Source organism: Pristiophorus japonicus, chromosome 12 (genome assembly GCF_044704955.1).
Source record: "Pristiophorus japonicus isolate sPriJap1 chromosome 12, sPriJap1.hap1, whole genome shotgun sequence".
Lineage (NCBI taxonomy): Eukaryota > Metazoa > Chordata > Chondrichthyes > Pristiophoridae > Pristiophorus > Pristiophorus japonicus.
In genome coordinates, this window is record NC_091988.1 from 49,669,861 (window position 1) to 49,686,981 (window position 17,121).

The 17,121-nt window shown below is 40.2% G+C and overlaps 1 protein-coding gene across 6 annotated transcripts in view; it reads left to right on the forward strand.

The window, feature by feature from the left end:
- atrip (ATR interacting protein) overlaps nt 1-17,121 on the forward strand; it is a 61,906-nt gene that overhangs the window by 21,750 nt on the left and 23,035 nt on the right. For all 6 annotated transcript variants that reach the window (XM_070895403.1, XM_070895400.1, XM_070895407.1 and 3 more), the window contains 5 exons: nt 5,265-5,428; nt 7,168-7,275; nt 10,125-10,229; nt 10,739-10,865; nt 12,585-13,316. In XM_070895403.1, the coding sequence (XP_070751504.1) occupies nt 5,265-5,428; nt 7,168-7,275; nt 10,125-10,229; nt 10,739-10,865; nt 12,585-13,316 (1,236 nt within the window). The remainder of the gene's footprint in view (nt 1-5,264; nt 5,429-7,167; nt 7,276-10,124; nt 10,230-10,738; nt 10,866-12,584; nt 13,317-17,121) is intronic.

The following is a 17,121-nucleotide window of genomic DNA, read 5'->3' on the forward strand; positions in this document are numbered from 1 at the left end:
GACCATAATATGATAGAATTTTATATTGAGTTTGAAAATGATTTAGTTGAATCCAAAACTAAAGTCTTAAATTTAAACAAAGCAAACTACATAAGTATGAGAGGCTAAGGTAGATTGGGAAACTAAAAGATATGACGGTAGACAAGCAATGGATAGCATTTAAAGAATTAATACATAATTTACAACTAATATATGTTCCTTTTAAGGCACAAAAACCCCACAGGAAAAGTGGTCCAAACGTGGCTAACGAGGAGTTAAAAATAGTATTAGATTAAAGGAGGAGGCTTATAATGTTGCCAAAAAGAGTAATAAGCCTGAGGATTGTGAGGATTTTAGAATTCAGCAAAGGACCAAGAAATTGATTAAGAAAGGAAAAATAGAATCCGAGAGTAAACTAGCGGGAGACATAAAAACAGACTGCGAGAGCTTCGATAGGTATATAAAAAGGACAAGATTAGCAGAAGTAAATGTGGGTCCATTACAGGCTGAGACAGGAGAAATTATAATGGGGAATAAGGAAATGGCAGAGAAATTAAGCAAATACTTTGTGTACATCTTCACGGAAGAGAACGCAAAAAACTTGCCGGAAATAATGGCGAACCAAGGGTGCAGTGAGAATGAGCAACCGAAAGAAATTAGTATTAGTAATAAAAAACAGTACTGGAGAAATTAATGGGACTGAAAACTGGTAAATCCCCTGGACCTGATGGCCTACATCCTAAGGTTTTGGAAGAGGTGGCTATAGAAATAGTAGATGCATTGGTTGTCATCTTCCAAAATTCCATAGATTCTAGTTTGGTTCCAGCAGATTGGAAGGTAGCAAATGTAATTCCACTATTGAAGAAAGGAGGGAAAGAGAAAACGGAAACTACAGACCAGTTAGCCTGACATCAGTAGTAAGGAAAATGCTAGAATCTGTTGTTGAGGACATGGTAACTGGGCACTTAGAAAATAGGATTGGGCAGAGTCAACACAGATTTATGAAAAGGAAATCATGTTTGACGAATCTGTTGGGGTTTTTTGAGGTTGTAACTAATAGAATGGATAAGAGGGAACCAGTGGCTGTGGTGCATTTGGATTTTCAGAAGGCATTTGATAAGGTGCCACACAAGGGGTTATTAAACAAAATTAGGGCTCATGGGATTGGGGCTAATATACTAGCATGGATTGAGGTTTGGTTAATGGACAGAAATCCGAGAATAGGAATAAACAAATCATTTTCAGTATGGCAGGCTGTAACTAGTGGGGTACATAATCATCGGTGCTTGGACCTCAGCTTATTCACAATCTCTATCAATGATTTGGATGAGGGGACCAAATTTAACACATCCAAGTTTGCTGATGATGCAAAGCTAGGTGGGGGAATGTAAGTTGTGAGGAGGATGCAATGAGGCTTCAAGAGGATATAGACAGGCTAAGAGTGTGGGAAAGAACACGGCAAATGGTATATAGGCCCCAAGTTTCCACATGATTTGCTACTGATTTTTAGGAGCAACTGGTGTAGAACGGAGTATCTTAGAAATCGGAATTCTCGTCATTTAGTTTGTTCCAGTTCTAGTCAGTTAGAACAGTTTCACTTTGGAACAGAATTTTTTTTTCAAAAGGGGGCGTGTCCGGCCACTTACGCCTGATTTCAAAGTTTCGTGGGTGAAAACTTACTCCAAACTAACTTAGAATGGAGTAAGTGAAGATTTTTGTACGCTCAAAAAAACCTTGTCTACACTTTAGAAAATCAGGCATAGGTTACAAATCAGGCGTAGGGAATGGTGGGGGGGGGGTGTTTAAAGGGAAGTTTACAAACATTAAACACTTCAGTTTTACAAATAAAGAGCCATCATCAATAATAAATGATAAATACATCAATAAATCAACCAATAAATCAATCAAAAAAATTAATAAGAAATAATTTTTTTTTTAAATCAATAAATAAAACATTTTCTACTTACCGACTGCAGCACCGGGAGCCCTCCAACAGCGTGCTGGGATGCCCCCCCTCAGTGTGTCTGTCAGTGTCTCTATCTATGTCTGTCTGTGTGTCTCTCATTCTCTGTCTGTCAGTGTCTGTGTTTCTGACAGCGAGCGGAGGGAGGGAGGGAGGGGGGGGGAGAAGGGGGGAAAGGAGATGGGTGGGGGTGGGGGGAAGGGGAAGGGGGGAGGGAGGCTGAAGGGGCAGGGCCCGTCCCCAGCAGAAATTCGGGCTGCGAGGAGCTACTGCACATGCGCGCACACTCTTAGTGCGCATTTGCAGAGGTCCCGGCACTGTTTTCAGCGCCGGGTCCTGGCTCCGCCCCCCACCCCTTGTGCTGCGCTACGCCGAGGCCGAAGATGTCCTGAGGAGCTCGGAGAATCACGAGATAAGTTTTCGGCGCCCTTTTTATTCCAGAAAATTGCCGCACCTTATGGAGGTGAGCCATTTTTACAGAGGGCGGAAACTTGGGCCCCATATTCTTAGCAACTTGGGAGTTACTGTCATTGATCATCACTATCTATGCTTTTTCTTATAACTTTCAGTCTCATTGCTAACCAGACATTTATGTATTTTTATAAAAAAGGATTAATTAATACAGCAAAGTTACCTTTGCTGGGATTCTGTTCCACATATCGACAACTCGTGGGCCCCAAGTTTCCACATGCGGCAAAACAGGCGCCCGTTTTTCGCGCCGAAAACGGCGCCTGAAAAAAAACACGCTATTCTCGAGCGCTTTGCAGCTCGATGTCAGCTTGGCGTGGCGCCCAGGAGGCGGAGCCTACCACTCGTGCCGATTTTGTAAGTAGGAGGGGGCGGGTACCATTTAAATGAGTTTTTTTCATGCCGGCAACCCTGCGCGTGCGCGTTGGAGCGTTTGCGCACGCGCAGTGTGAAGGAAACATTGGCACTCGGTCATTTTTGTAGTTCTTTGTAGCTGTTCAATTTTTAACATTTTTTAATAAAACCACATTGCCCTTCCCCCCCCCCCCCCCCCCTGCCGTCGGGAATGGCTGCCTCAACTTCTGAGGCTTCCTGCAGCCTGCTCCCTGCCTCCCCCCTGCCTGAAGCACTTTCACACAGGTAGGAACATGGTTTATTTAATCTTTTCTTTGCTTATAAATTTTTATTCAGGTTGGAATTATTTGTATAATATTTGAATAAGTATAACTAAGGATTTATTGTACAATGTAATGACTTCCCTTCCCCCCCCCCCCTCTCCCCCCCCACCTCGTTCCGGACGCCTAATTTGTAACCTGCGCCTGATTTTTTAATGTGTAGACAAGGTTTTTTCAGGCCTACAAAAATCTTCACTTGCTCCATTCTAAGTTAGTTTGGAGTACGTTTTCACTGTGGAAACTTTCAAATCCGGCGTCAGTGGCCGGACACGCCCCCTTTTGAAAAAAAAAACTCTGTTCAAAAGTGAAACTGTTCTACATGACTAGAACTGCAGAAAACTTAAATGTGGAGAATTGCGATTTCTAAGATACTCCGTTCTCCACCAGTTGCTCCTAAAAATCAGGAGCAAATCATGTGGAACCTTGGAGCCCTGGTCTCTAATTTTGTTGAAGATTTAATTTCATTCTCTTGTTCCTTAATTGTACAGTCATAATCCAAAATGCATATTCTGTTTCCATTCTATGCCTCTCAGCATTTTGAAGTCCTGGATCAGATCCTTTCAATCATCTAGACTTTCATAAAAACAAGAATCTCTCCTCGGGACCCGGAGTTCTAAATCCTGAAATCATCCTGTGAACCATCTCCATTGCATCAGTGCCCTTTTTGAAGATAGGGTGCCCAAAATTCCAAATAAAACTTTCCAATGATGTATGCAAAGTTAAAATAACTTTATTTAACTTGTAATCAGATACTCTGGGTGTGTGAAAAACATGATTTCTCTTGATTACTTCACGCTGTCTTTTAGTAAATGGACAAAAATCATACCGTTTCCTTTTGCACTTTGGCTAATACCCACATTTTTACTGCTTCATTTTCTGTTCACATATTGCTATTGTCCACGTCAAGAGTCATGTCCTCCTATTTGTTAGCCTCTTGAGTAATATCAGTCTTTGTTATAAATTATGCCCTGGCTGTAGCTTGATCTTGTGTAATGTGTTAAAAATATTGCATATGCTTACAGATATAAAAATAAGAGCAGAATGTATGACTTAAAAATGGGGATTGAATTAAGTCTTGTGAACCCTGATGTAATTTCCCCCCCCCCCCCCACCCTTAACCCTGCTTTATCTGGCAGCAACACTTTAGGCTGGAAATTCGGTTCTCGGTGATAACGGTATTTTTTCGCCAAAATTAGTTATCGCTTTGCTGTCACTATCAGGCCTGAAATTCAAGCTTTAATTTGCTCAGCGGTAAAAATCAGCATTGCACAAGGATTCACGGCGCAAACCGCGAATTTCGGCAACTTTAGTCCGAGGCCAATACCGCTACGTGTTGGGCCTTGAGAGGGCGGAAAAACACCTACAAATAAATTGGAAAAAATAAACACAAAATTCACACAACATTTACAAGCCACTTATCTATTGAATCACTGAAAAAGAATTAAAAAATAAAAACTTACCTTTTTTACAGGTCTTCATACTGCTGCTAGCAGGCCTGCTACAACAGGTTTTTCCCCGTCGCTATATTTTGCGCAAAATATGGGTGTGCACAGAGCCAAATTTTTGGCACAAACGCTACTTTGTGTCTTGCACAGCGCCGCTCCTCTCTCCAACGGCATTTGAAAACCGCTGCTGCAAAATGTCACCAAATTTCCCGTCGTCCGGGTTTTTGCCAAAAAAGGTGAAATAGCACCAAAAACCTGGTCGCAAAATTGCCGAATTTCCAGCCCTTTGACTTGATTCCTCTTGTGCAACGTCACAGGAGAGCAACTCGTTTGCTCCATATTGTTTATGGGGAAAAAAAAAGAGAACAACAGGGGATCTTGATTAGAGCCGTGAGCTCTGCTCGTCACTGTTTCATAGCCCAAGATTTTCCCTTTTAATCGACACTATTCTATTGCCAAGCAAGTTTTCAATTCAGCTAGCTAATTTGCTGTTAATTGCTAATGCCTTCATTTTCTTTTTAAAGGTTTATCAAATGTCTTCTGAAACTGTTTATTGCATCTTCTAAATAAAATTGAGTGTGTTACTTTTTTATTGCTTGTCACCATAAATCCTTGATGAATTAGTGGGGCTTAAGGTGCGAAGTTCTAATATTTCTATTCATTCATGCATTAATCTCTGATATTTGCTGTAGTATCTCAAATATAGCTGTTTTTAAAAAAAAAATGTCTCTTTAGCCCCAGGAAAAGTTCATCTGGATCTATCAAACCTGAAAGCAGTGCTTCCCCTCAGTTTGCAAGGAATTATTTTCCTGATAAAAAGGCATTTGCTGCAGAGATGTCTCCAGTACATTCTGTTTGTTCTGCTCCAGCAGCTAACCCGCTCTTAACTGATAAAGAAGGTGATGCTATTTTCTCATTTTACGTGTGTTTGTTGGATTGTTATGTAACATTAGAATGTAATTATTACAAACTTAGATAAAATTATTTTATGAATGTTTGTTTAAGTTAGTTATAAAATCTGTCCATAAAGAGCACTTGGACCTTTTAGGCTTTATTCATGACCTACTATAATATCTAGTTTTATTGTCATAATTTTTAATGATACAAAGCATGCTTTATCTGTGCATAACTCTTTAAACACACAGCTCTTTTTTGACTGTTTTTAAGTTTTTAAACAATGCAGTTTGGAGCAGAATCCATTTCCAATAGCTTTATAAATTTTCACTGTGATTCTAGTTGCATGTAGGATCAACTTAGAAGTTTGATCCTAAAATGCTGGTCTTGCAAATGTGGTAGAAAGAGATCAGGTCAATGAAATACATTTGTTTTAAAAGAACCAGCATAAATAAAACACTTCACATCCTGCTTGAACAAACTATGTTAACATCAAAGAACTGATATATGAGGAGTATCCTCAAACTGGTGGAAACAATAGAATCATTGACAAATAGAAACAAAAGTGAATTCTTCAGAAAAAGCTTGCATTACAAAAACCGAAACAGAAAAATGCTATGTCTGCTTGCTTCAGATCTGTGCACTTGGATCTGCTCCAGAATGAGGAGCTGCAGCTGTGGGTTCCCACTAGTTTGCATATTGACCCTATATTAATCACATTTGTTCATACTGAGTGAGACACATGTAATAGGCAAGCTGACATGTCTGCCCTGTACCTGACTCTGGGCATCTGCAGAGGAATATGACTTTTAAACATAGAGTTGAAGGCCTGGAGGTATAGATAATTAGAATAGCATGCCATTGCTACACCATGTCCCCTGGATTTTACAGATAGTGTTGAATCTACTATGTGTCTGCTCTATCTACATCTTATTAAACAAATAACCAGGTGTTTCATGTTACCTCATTTCCTTCCCCCTATTTGTGCCATATATATTATACTGATCGTGACTACACTGCTAAATCGATTCACTGATGTACAATACGACATAATATTACTGTCTATTATTTGACTGGAAATGCTAAATTTTCCATCTTATTTTGTGAAAGCCTTCTATAAAATCCTGAATGAAAGTCTGCTAGACAAACTTAAAACAGTGGTATCTTAAAATCTTTGAAAGAGAAATAGTAGCTATTATTTGGGAAATCGATGTCAGGCTGACATGCATCAAGTGAAATGTAACAGGCATTATTTCTGGAGCCCCGACTATAATCAACATGAAGTGCAAAGATACAACAACACAACAAAAGTCACAGAGGGCATTTGAGTTGTTGGAGTATGGAATAGTTGAAGCAGAGATTATTGGAGGGTTGAGCCAATAAAGGATTTGAACATTAGGATGAGAATTTGTTTGGAGCCTAGGGGGACCGGAAGCAATTGTAGGTCTACAAACCTGGGAATGAGTGGGATTTGGGTGCGGGTTAGGATACAGCAGCAGTGTTTTGGGTAATTAGAAGCTTGTGGACGGTGCAGGATGGGAGGCTGGCCATAGAATCATAGAAAAATTACGACACAGAAGGAGACCATTCGGCCCATCATGTCTATGCCGCATTGAAATAGTTTGATCTAGAGGCAACAAAAGGCATGGATGAGGGTTTCAGTTACACATGGGTTGAGGCAGGGGCAGTGACTGGCGATGTTACGGAACTGTTGATGTTCAAATTTTAACTCTTGCATTTACAGATGCAAAATATTTGAAAGAGTTGCATTGTGCCAAGAAGGAAATGCCTAAAAAAAGTCCCTCACTTAGTTCCATTCAGGGAAAATTCTCACACAACAGACAATCTGAAGGTAAACAATCTTCATAGTTGAATATATTTGAGAGATTATGCATAGACATGATTTAGCAGAATACGAGCCTCCTTGCTTGACGTTCCTGTAGGTAATGTTTATGTACTACATGGGTTCGTCATGCAGTTTCCCTAGTTTTAAAACATTGGTACCACCTGCTATATGCTGTTGATATTTAATCTGCAATCTCTTACCTTTTTCATGCTTTATCTTATGTTTATCTACTCTAGCATTGTCCTGCATATAAAGAGTAAAAGGGAAAAGAGTCAGTCAAGAAGAATTAATATTCTTTGTAGTCTGATTCAGGTGATGCTTGGCAAAAATTAAGTAAAGCTTCTGATTACTGGGGCAATAACACATCTGAATCATTTACAAGGGAAAGGATTTTTTTTTTAAGGGCCTTATGTAAATGCTTGACAATTAAAAGTTGCTTACTGCATTCGAAGAGCAGATAACTGAGGCAACGTTTACTGCACTGTTCAAGTTTCTTCATTTTCCATGTGTTGGATGGAATTCCTAGATGCCATCAGTCATCACTGTTTGGACTCCATAGGTTTCTGAAGCTGTGGAGGCATTGCCACCCCTTGGGGAACTGGAGCTACTCCACTAGTCACTGAGGAAACCTCTTAAAATGCACACATTAGGTAGGTTCCTGTAGTTACTTGAGTAGCAGCAAATTGCCCTTCATGGATTGTAAAGCTAATCCTTTTTGAGGATAGTGAGAAGTCAATATATGTGTGTTGACTATTCAGTTTCTGCAATCTTATTTTTCTGTGACCTTTTGAAGGTGAGCGGCTGCTCTGAAAAATCTGCCTGCAATACAGAGGACCTCACTACGTATGGCCTCCTAGAGTAGCTTGGGATTTTAGGGGAATGGGGGACGAAATTCCTAAAGTGAAGGGGGATGTTAACATGAAATGATGAGACATCCTTACAATTCCCTGCCTGATGAGTTAATGATCTGCATCTTGCCATTGTATGAATGTCCTAAGAATCAGCCAGACACTTCCTCGCTGGATGACTCCACTGAAATCTTCATTTTGGCCAATATTTCCTGGTATCCATGCACTCAAAAACATCTCTCCTCATCAGGAACTGAATTTCTTCTCAATGGTGGCATTTGTACATCCTTGGTTCTTAAGGCTTTAAATTGATGGTAGTTGTTGATTTTATGTGCACAGCCTAAACAGCATAGAAACATAGAAACATAGAAAATAGGTGCAGGAGCAGGCCATTCAGCCCTTCTAGCCTGCACCGCCATTCAATGAGTTCATGGCTGAACATGAAACTTCAGTACCCCCTTCCTGCTTTCTCGCCATAACCCTTGATCCCCCGAGTAGTAAGGACTTCATCTAACTCCCTTTTGAATATATTTAGTGAATTGGCCTCAACTACTTTCTGTGGTAGAGAATTCCACAGGTTCACCACTCTCTGGGTGAAGAAGTTTCTCCTCATCTCGGTCCTAAATGGCTTACCCCTTATCCTCAGACTGTGACCCCTGGTTCTGGACTTCCCCAACATTGGGAACATTCTTTCTGCATCTAACCTGTCTAAACCCGTCAGAATTTTAAACGTTTCTATGAGGTCCCCTCATTCTTCTGAACTCCAGTGAATACAAGCCCAATTGATCCAATCTTTCTTGATAGGTCAGTCCCGCCATCCCGGGAATCAGTCTGGTGAACCTTCGCTGCACTCCCTCAATAGCAAGAATGTCCTTCCTCAAGTTAGGAGACCAAAACTGTACACAATACTCCAGGTGTGGCCTCACCAAGGCCCTGTACAACTGTAGCAACACCTCCCTGCCCCTGTATTCAAATCCCCTCGCTATGAAGGCCAACATGCCATTTGCTTTCTTAACCGCCTGCTGTACCTGCATGCCAACCTTCAATGACTGATGTACCATGACACCCAGGTCTCGTTGCACCTTCCCTTTTCCTAATCTGTCACCATTCAGATAATAGTCTGTCTCTCTGTTTTTACCACCAAAGTGGATAACCTCACATTTATCCACATTATACTTCATCTGCCATGCATTTGCCCACTCACCTAACCTATCCAAGTCACTCTGCAGCCTAATAGCATCCTCCTCGCAGCTCACACTGCCACCCAACTTAGTATCATCCGCAAATTTGGAGATACTGCATTTAATCCCCTCGTCTAAATCATTAATGTACAATGTAAACAGCTGGGGCCCCAGCACAGAACCTTGCGGCACTCCACTAGTCACTGCCTGCCATTCTGAAAAGTACCCGTTTACTCCTACTCTTTGCTTCCTGTCTGACAACCAGTTCTCAATCCACGTCAGCACACTACCCCCAATCCCATGTGCTTTAACTTTGCACATTAATCTCTTGTGTGGGACCTTGTCGAAAGCCTTCTGAAAGTCCAAATATACCACATCAACTGGTTCTCCTTTGTCCACTTTACTGGAAACATCCTCAAAAAATTCCAGAAGATTTGTCAAGCATGATTTCCCTTTCACAAATCCATGCTGACTTGGACCTATCATGTCACCATTTTCCAGATGCACTGCTATGACATCCTTAATAATTGATTCCATCATTTTACCCACTACTGAGTGAAATATTCTGTTTGTGGCTTCACAATGCTTGGATTTTTCAGGAGGTAGAAGAGGGATTGTGGGCAGTAAAAATGTAAATGTACTCCAGATTTTGGGTTTTTATTTTGTTTGTGTCATTTTTGTGTCTCCGAGATCTTGCTCCCATATATTTAGATACACTTTAAATTATAGTTTTAAGGTGCAGATTTGACACCTGACTCATTTTGTGTTATTTGGTCTAAAATATTTTTATCAGTCGTAATGAAAGTGTTCTTTTACCCCTCCTTAGGCTCTGCTGTGCCACATTCCATTTGTACTGGTGAGAAGAGGCAAGCAGCCTGGTCCAGTGCTGATCTCCAGATGGCCATGAGAAGGTGCAGAGGAACGGTCGAAGGTGAGACTTGCTCAGATTTTCGAGGGCTATATTTGGCATCTCCAACTAAATAACAAATTTCCTAACGTTTAAGAGTAAATTGAGTTTAATCATTCACTTTTTCTATCATGATCCTCACTAGGTGGTCTCAACCACTCATAAGCAACTCAAGCTAGGAAATGTCTGTGTATTCAGTCATTTCTTACTCCCTCAACCTCAGGCACTTCCAAAATCAGTATATTGTCTATTTCAAAGGACTGGGTTGGTATCTAGACTGGTCCATAGCCCCGAACTTTCTGTAAGGAAATAGGGACACTGGGATGTAAACAAGCCACCCTTGTAACCTTTGTCATGTCCTGTAGCAAGAAGAGGCTCAAAATGATGGAAAGGGACTAAATTGAGTGCATCTCCTGAATGCAGATTTGGGAATTACTTAACTTTTTAACTGAGTTTACTTCCATTTTGCTTAGTTGTTGCCATTAGGAACACATTGTGATTTTGTTTTTATTTGGGAATTTGTGCTTCATAAGGTGCTGTACTGATGACCATATTACTTAACCAGCCAGTTGATCCTGGAACTTTGGGGTTGAGCCACCTTCTCAACAGCAATTATGAAGCTTTTTCTGGCTTGGTCCAACAGCACAGTTGCCTCAGCATGTAAGTATGATTTGTTACAAGTGAGAGAAGTAAGTACAAATAAAGTTTCACATCAGTCTCTGCTAAAACTGAACAGCCCTAAAATTACATCTTTTGAAACAAATGGAAAGCGTTTGACAGATTTTTAGTGTTGGTGAATAGTGCAAGCAAATCTTGGAATAAATAAATGATCTTATTCACTTACAGTTGGAAAAGCGTTCTTTTGAATACTGTTTCATCAGATTATTTTGCCAGACAATTGCACTATTTCCCAGTGTAATACTGATAGCAAACAGGCTGTGTTGCTTATCTGCTATATTCCTTCTATTGATGGGAGTGGGGATGCGGGGTAGGCGAATAGAATTGTGGCAGTTATCAGCTGTCTGAGCCAAATTGAGGGAGGTGAAATAATTATGTAATCTTACCTTTCCATGAAGAAACTTCTTTCCTTTTTTGAAGTTGGGACAGATGATTGTAGCTTTCATCTTTTTTTAAATTTTAGTCTCCTTGAATTTCACCAATATGGAGAATTTTTTTGGGGAGTATTCTCAACCTGCCTTGCTATGTTTAGTTAAGAAAATATGCATCATTCTGGACAGCTATTTGGTGCTTTCAGCTCGCAGTGGTTAGAAAAGAAATGGATTTGGAAATCTAGCAATATTTAAAACATCAACTATATTTTATAATGCAATCTTGCTATGTTTAGATAGGCAAGTGAATTGGGTTCCAGACCTCGGAATTCCCCTCCCAAATTCTCTCAATGGCAACTCTCTCAAACCCTGAGACCCCATCTCTCCAGTCCTTACATATATATTTTTTACACTTTACTCCATACATTTTCTCTTGGCCTTCTCTCCTTCATAGCCACCGTTCCTGCCTTTTTTTTCCTGCTTGCAGCTCATCCCTTCAAATCATACAAATGATGTATATTTTAGCATATTCAAAATGCCATATTTATTTTAACTGACATTCCATTTATTTCTAAATCTCATAATTATAAAAAAAAACTATATACAATCATCAAACAAATTTAATTTCATTCTATTTCTCATTGACATTTAATATGTTATCCATTATTTTTAACCAACATTCCTTTTATTCTCAACAGCAACTAAAACATATCACTACAACAATACATTTTTCATTTGGGTTATCGCATCTATGGTGATAAAAGGATATTACTCCAACGTGCATATAACTGCCACATTATTTAGTCTCTTAAAACTCTCTAAAGCTAAAACCTGCTTGAATTTTAAAAAATAACGCATGAATTGTTGTCTGACCTACATGGTATGCTTTTTAAAAAAATATATATATAAAATAGAAACTTCTCTGTAGTATCTTAATAGCTTGAGCACACATCATTAGGATTGCGTTCGGAAGGCCTGAATTTCAATTCTGGTCTTCAGTGACATTTGGACTTGGCCCCACATGGACATATTTCACAGATGGAATCGTAGGGTGATCAAACCTACCAAGTTCACTAAGCCAATATGGACCCAGATTGAACATAAGAACATAAGAATTAGGAGCAGGAGTAGACCATACTACCCCTCAAGCCTGCTCCACCATTTAATACGATCATGGACTGAGATCCACTTCCCTGCCTGCTCCCCATAACCCCTTAATCCCTTTGATGATAGCTGTCGAGAAAACCTCATTGGGACTATCCCTAATATTTGTAAAGTGAGAAGGCAGAGAATGAAAAGGTGGTAAAATAACAATTTCTCATCTTTGCAGTGGCTCTTCACCAACTGGGAGATCTTCTGAAGTCAGAATAAAAGGAACCCTTTCAAATCTAAATGAGCTTCAGCAGTTAGCTATGTGTGGCATCAACATGCTCATCTTTGATCAGGAATCGTCAGAAAAATACTTGGACACTACAGATGTTTCTCTCCGATTGAGAGGTCAAAATGACTTGCCTGGTGCTGTTCACCTTTTACCACTAATAGAGTATTACCTTGGTATTTACTGTCAAGCTTTACAGACTGAAAAAGCAGGAAGGAGCTCTTCTGGAAGCAGAAAATGCTGCTCATCCAGTTCTGGAGAATTTACTGCCTCAAATGTGGATGATTTTTTTAGTAATTTGGAAGACTTTGCACTTGCAGCACTCGGTGTTTTATATCACCTTGTATCACATAGTCAAAGGGTTGGAAATTCCTTGTTGGTCCATACCTCCAGGCAAAGCACTGAAGGTAGCTTGGTCTCTACTGCACAAATACATAACACAAGTGCAACACCCACCAGGCATGAAAATGAAGAAGAAGCAGGGCCATCCAAGCTTCAAGAGGAGCATGTAAAGCTACAGGAATTGGTTGGCTTAGGGCAACCTCCTCATTTATTCATCAAGTTGCTCCAGCTTTCTGATCCTGTGGTTCTGAGTGTGTCTCATCGAAGAGAAAATCTCCAGAATCAAAGCTTGAGAATTTTAGGGAAGGTCGCTGAAAGCACTACTGCTGAACTCTTGCACAGGTAAAGAAAGGCAAAATATAATCTCATTGTGGTTTGTAACAGTGATACTTGTCAGTGAAATTCTAATCCCAGGTTAAATTCCCATTCTGTGCTGAGTTAGCTGATATTAGCTGGGTTGACCATGAAGGTACAGGTACAACATCCCGAATCCGGAATTCCAAAAACCGGACATTTTTTAGAAAAACGCATTGCAGATGGAATTGTCTGGAATCCGGAATTATTGTCCGAAAACTGGACTTTTTTTATAAAAAAAAGAAAAGCGTCTTGCAGATGGAGTCATCCAACGTGCGATCGGTCCGAGCCTTGCCGAATGACCCTCGACCCCGACCTGACTCGTGTGCTGTTTTAATGTCTGACCCGAAATCCGGGGTTGCCGGATTCGGGACGTCGGATTTTCTTCTTCGAAATCCGGAAAACCCCGGCCTTGGTCCCGAGGTTGCAGGTTTTGCGTCGTTATACCTGTATTATGATTAGCCTCAGCTCCCCGGGTTAGGTAAAATGGGGTCTGGGCTCTCATTCTTAATCCTGATCATTATCACGTGACTCTTTCAGGAATGCACACATGTAAACCAGAGCCCTCATGCTTTTACCGTCTAGACTCTCAAAATTTTTTCATAGGCCTTATCTATGTATGTCAGTTCAATGTAGGATTGTTGTTGCAGTGTCTAGTTTATTGTGCAGAGATAGTATGTTTAACATACAGTACGAATAATAGTGGCAGACAGGTTTGGAACATTCACTTTGATTTTGAAATAGATTTTGAAAGGATTCTTTAACAAAACTTTAAATAAAATGCTATGAAAAGCATGCTGTAAACAGCACTTCCATAAATTAATTGTAAAATTGCAGATTTATTTGTCGTCTTCCAAATCTTTTGTATTAAATAATGCTCCAACATCAGCTAACACCCAGAAATCTGCTAGTTTAATTTTATTATTTGTATGAAATAAATTGGAGGCAGTCAGAAGTAGTTTAAAAGTACTTGAACTGCTTTGTTTAATTTAGCCATGATAAACAAGACTACTTTTATGCATAAAATGTTCATGGCAGCAGTCCATAGTTGAGCTTTCCAAGTAAATGTTATGGTATACTTGTGTGCTAAACGAAATTGTTTATCCAACCTACAGATCACTGATTGCACTAGCAATGTTGCTCTGATGTTTTGCAGCCTTTCAAACGCTGAGTTATATTGTGATTTGTTTATAAGCAAACAGTTGAGTCATTCAGTCTGTGGGCCGTGTATTCCAGAACACGATCATGTGTTTTGCAGATGCAATTGATATTTTGTGCTTGCTTATTTTGGCCAGGAAGCAGATTTTTTTTTTTAAATGTAGGATCATCAGGCATAGTATCTGCTGGGCTGACCCATGTTTTTCAAATTGGTGCATGCCTCGGTGAATTTAGAATGCTGGTGTGCAATGCATGTAGCCTCACTAAGTCAGTGCAGACTGGATGATGCACACTGCCTTAAGTGTCATAGACAGAATCAATGGGCCCAAGTTTCGGCTGTCCTGCAGAACGATGCACCTCCGATGTCCCGCCTATTTTGTAGAATTAAAAGTGCACCTAAAACTTACCTCGCAATTCTCAGTGTTCAGCAGTCGGCACGGCTCAGCACAAGCCGCTAGAGGCGGAGCTACAGCCCTGCGCCGAAGAGTGCCGGCAGCTGCGCGCGTGCGCAGTAGCTCCTGGCCCTCCCAGCGCATCCTGTCACCGGGCGACCCTATCTTTGGGTTGAGTGGCCTGTCTGCCTCACCGTCCCTCGCCTCGTCGCCACTGCCCGAACTCCTCTCCCGTGGCGGGCCCCGCCCGAACAACTCCTCGGCAGGCTGTTGGAGGGCTCCTGGTGCTCCTGAACGGATAGGTGCTGCAGTAGGTGAGTAGAAACTTTTAATTTTTTATGGATTGATTTAAAAAATTTTTAAATTATTAAATTTTTAATTTTTTCATTGATTTGTTGATTGGTTTATTTATTTATTTATCATTTATTATTGATGATGGCTCTTTTGGTTAAAAGTGAAGTGTTTAATGCTTTGGAAAAATCCCCTAATTTCCCTTCCCTTCCCCCCGCCCACCACCCCCCCCCCCCCCCCCAAATCAGACTACCTGCGCCTAATTCTAAAGTGTACACAAGGTTTTTCTGAGCGTACAAAAGTTGACACTCCGTTCTAAGTTAGTTTGAAGTAACTTTTCGCTGCATAAACTTGCAAAACAGACGTAAGTGGCTGGTAACACCCCCTTTTGGGGGAAAAAAAACTGAACTAAAATGAAACTAAATTAACTCACTAGAACTGGAGCAAACTAAATGCCGAGAATTGTGATTTCTAAGATACTCCAAACTAAACTAGTTGCTCCAAAAAAAAGGAGCAACTCCAGCCAAAACTTGGGCCCCAGGTGTGCTTTCACCAGGGGCCTATATAATTGCAGGAAGGTGTCTTTACACTTGTACTAAAGGCCAACATTCCATTTACTTTCTTTATGCTTGCTGTACCTGCATGTTAACTTTCAGTGATTTGTGTACAAGGATACCCAGATCCCTCTGAACACCAACACTTCCCAATCTCACCATTTAAAAAAAATATTCTGCTTTTCTATTTTTCCTACAAAAGTGGATAACTTCACATTTTTCCACATTATATTCCATTTGCCATGTTCCTGCCCACTCACTTAGCCTGTCTATATCCCCTTGAAGCCTCTTTACATCCTCCTCCTCAAATTGCATTCCCACCTAGCTTTGTATCATCAGCAAACTTGGATATATTACATTTGGTCCCTTCATCCAAATCATTGATATAGATTGTGAATAACTGAGGCACCGATCTTTGCGGTAACCCACTAGTTACATACAATACAGCCTGCCAACCTGAAAATTATCTGTTTATTCCTACTCTCTGTTTTCTGTCCATTAACCAATCCTCAATCCATGCTAGTATATTACCCCCAATCCTATGAGCCCTAATTTTGTTTAATAACCTCCTGCGTGGCACCTTATTGAATGCCTTCTGAAAATCCAAATACACCACATCCACTGGTTCCTCCTTTATCTATTCTGCTAATTACAACCTCAAAATATTTGCTTTCTTAATTGCTTGCTGTGCCTGCATGTTAACTTTCAGTGATTTGTGTACAAGGATACCCAGGTCCCTCTGAACGTGAACATTTCCCATTCTCTCACCATTTAAAAAAAAATACTCTGCTTTTCTATTTTTCCTACAGATTTGTCAAACATGATTTCTCTTTCATAAATCCGTGTTGACTCTGCCCAATCCTATTATTATTTTCTATGTGCCCTGTTCCTACATCCTTAATAGATTCTAGCATTTTCCCTACTAATGTCAGGCTATAGCTGGTCTGTAGTTCCCTGTTTTCTCTCTCCCCTCCTTTCTTAAATTCTACCGTATAATCTGCAGGAATCGTTCTAGAATCTATGGAATTTTAGAAGATGATAACCAATGCATCCAATATCTCTATAGCCATCTCTTTTAAAACTCTAGCTTGTACATCATCAGACCTAGGGGATTTATCAATGTATAGTCCCATTAATTTCTCTAGTACTTTTTTTCAATTAATAATTTGATTTAGTACTTCATTCTTGCGAGACCCTTGGTTTCCCACTATTTTCGGGAAGTTTTTTGCGTCTTCATCCTTGAAGAAAAACGAACAGTATTTGTTAAATTTCTCTGCCATTTCCTTATTCCCAGTGTAATTTCTCCTGTCTCAGCCTGTAATGGACCCACATTTACTTCTGCTAATCTTTTCCTTTTACATACCTATAGAAGCTTTTACAGTCTGTTTTTATGTTTCT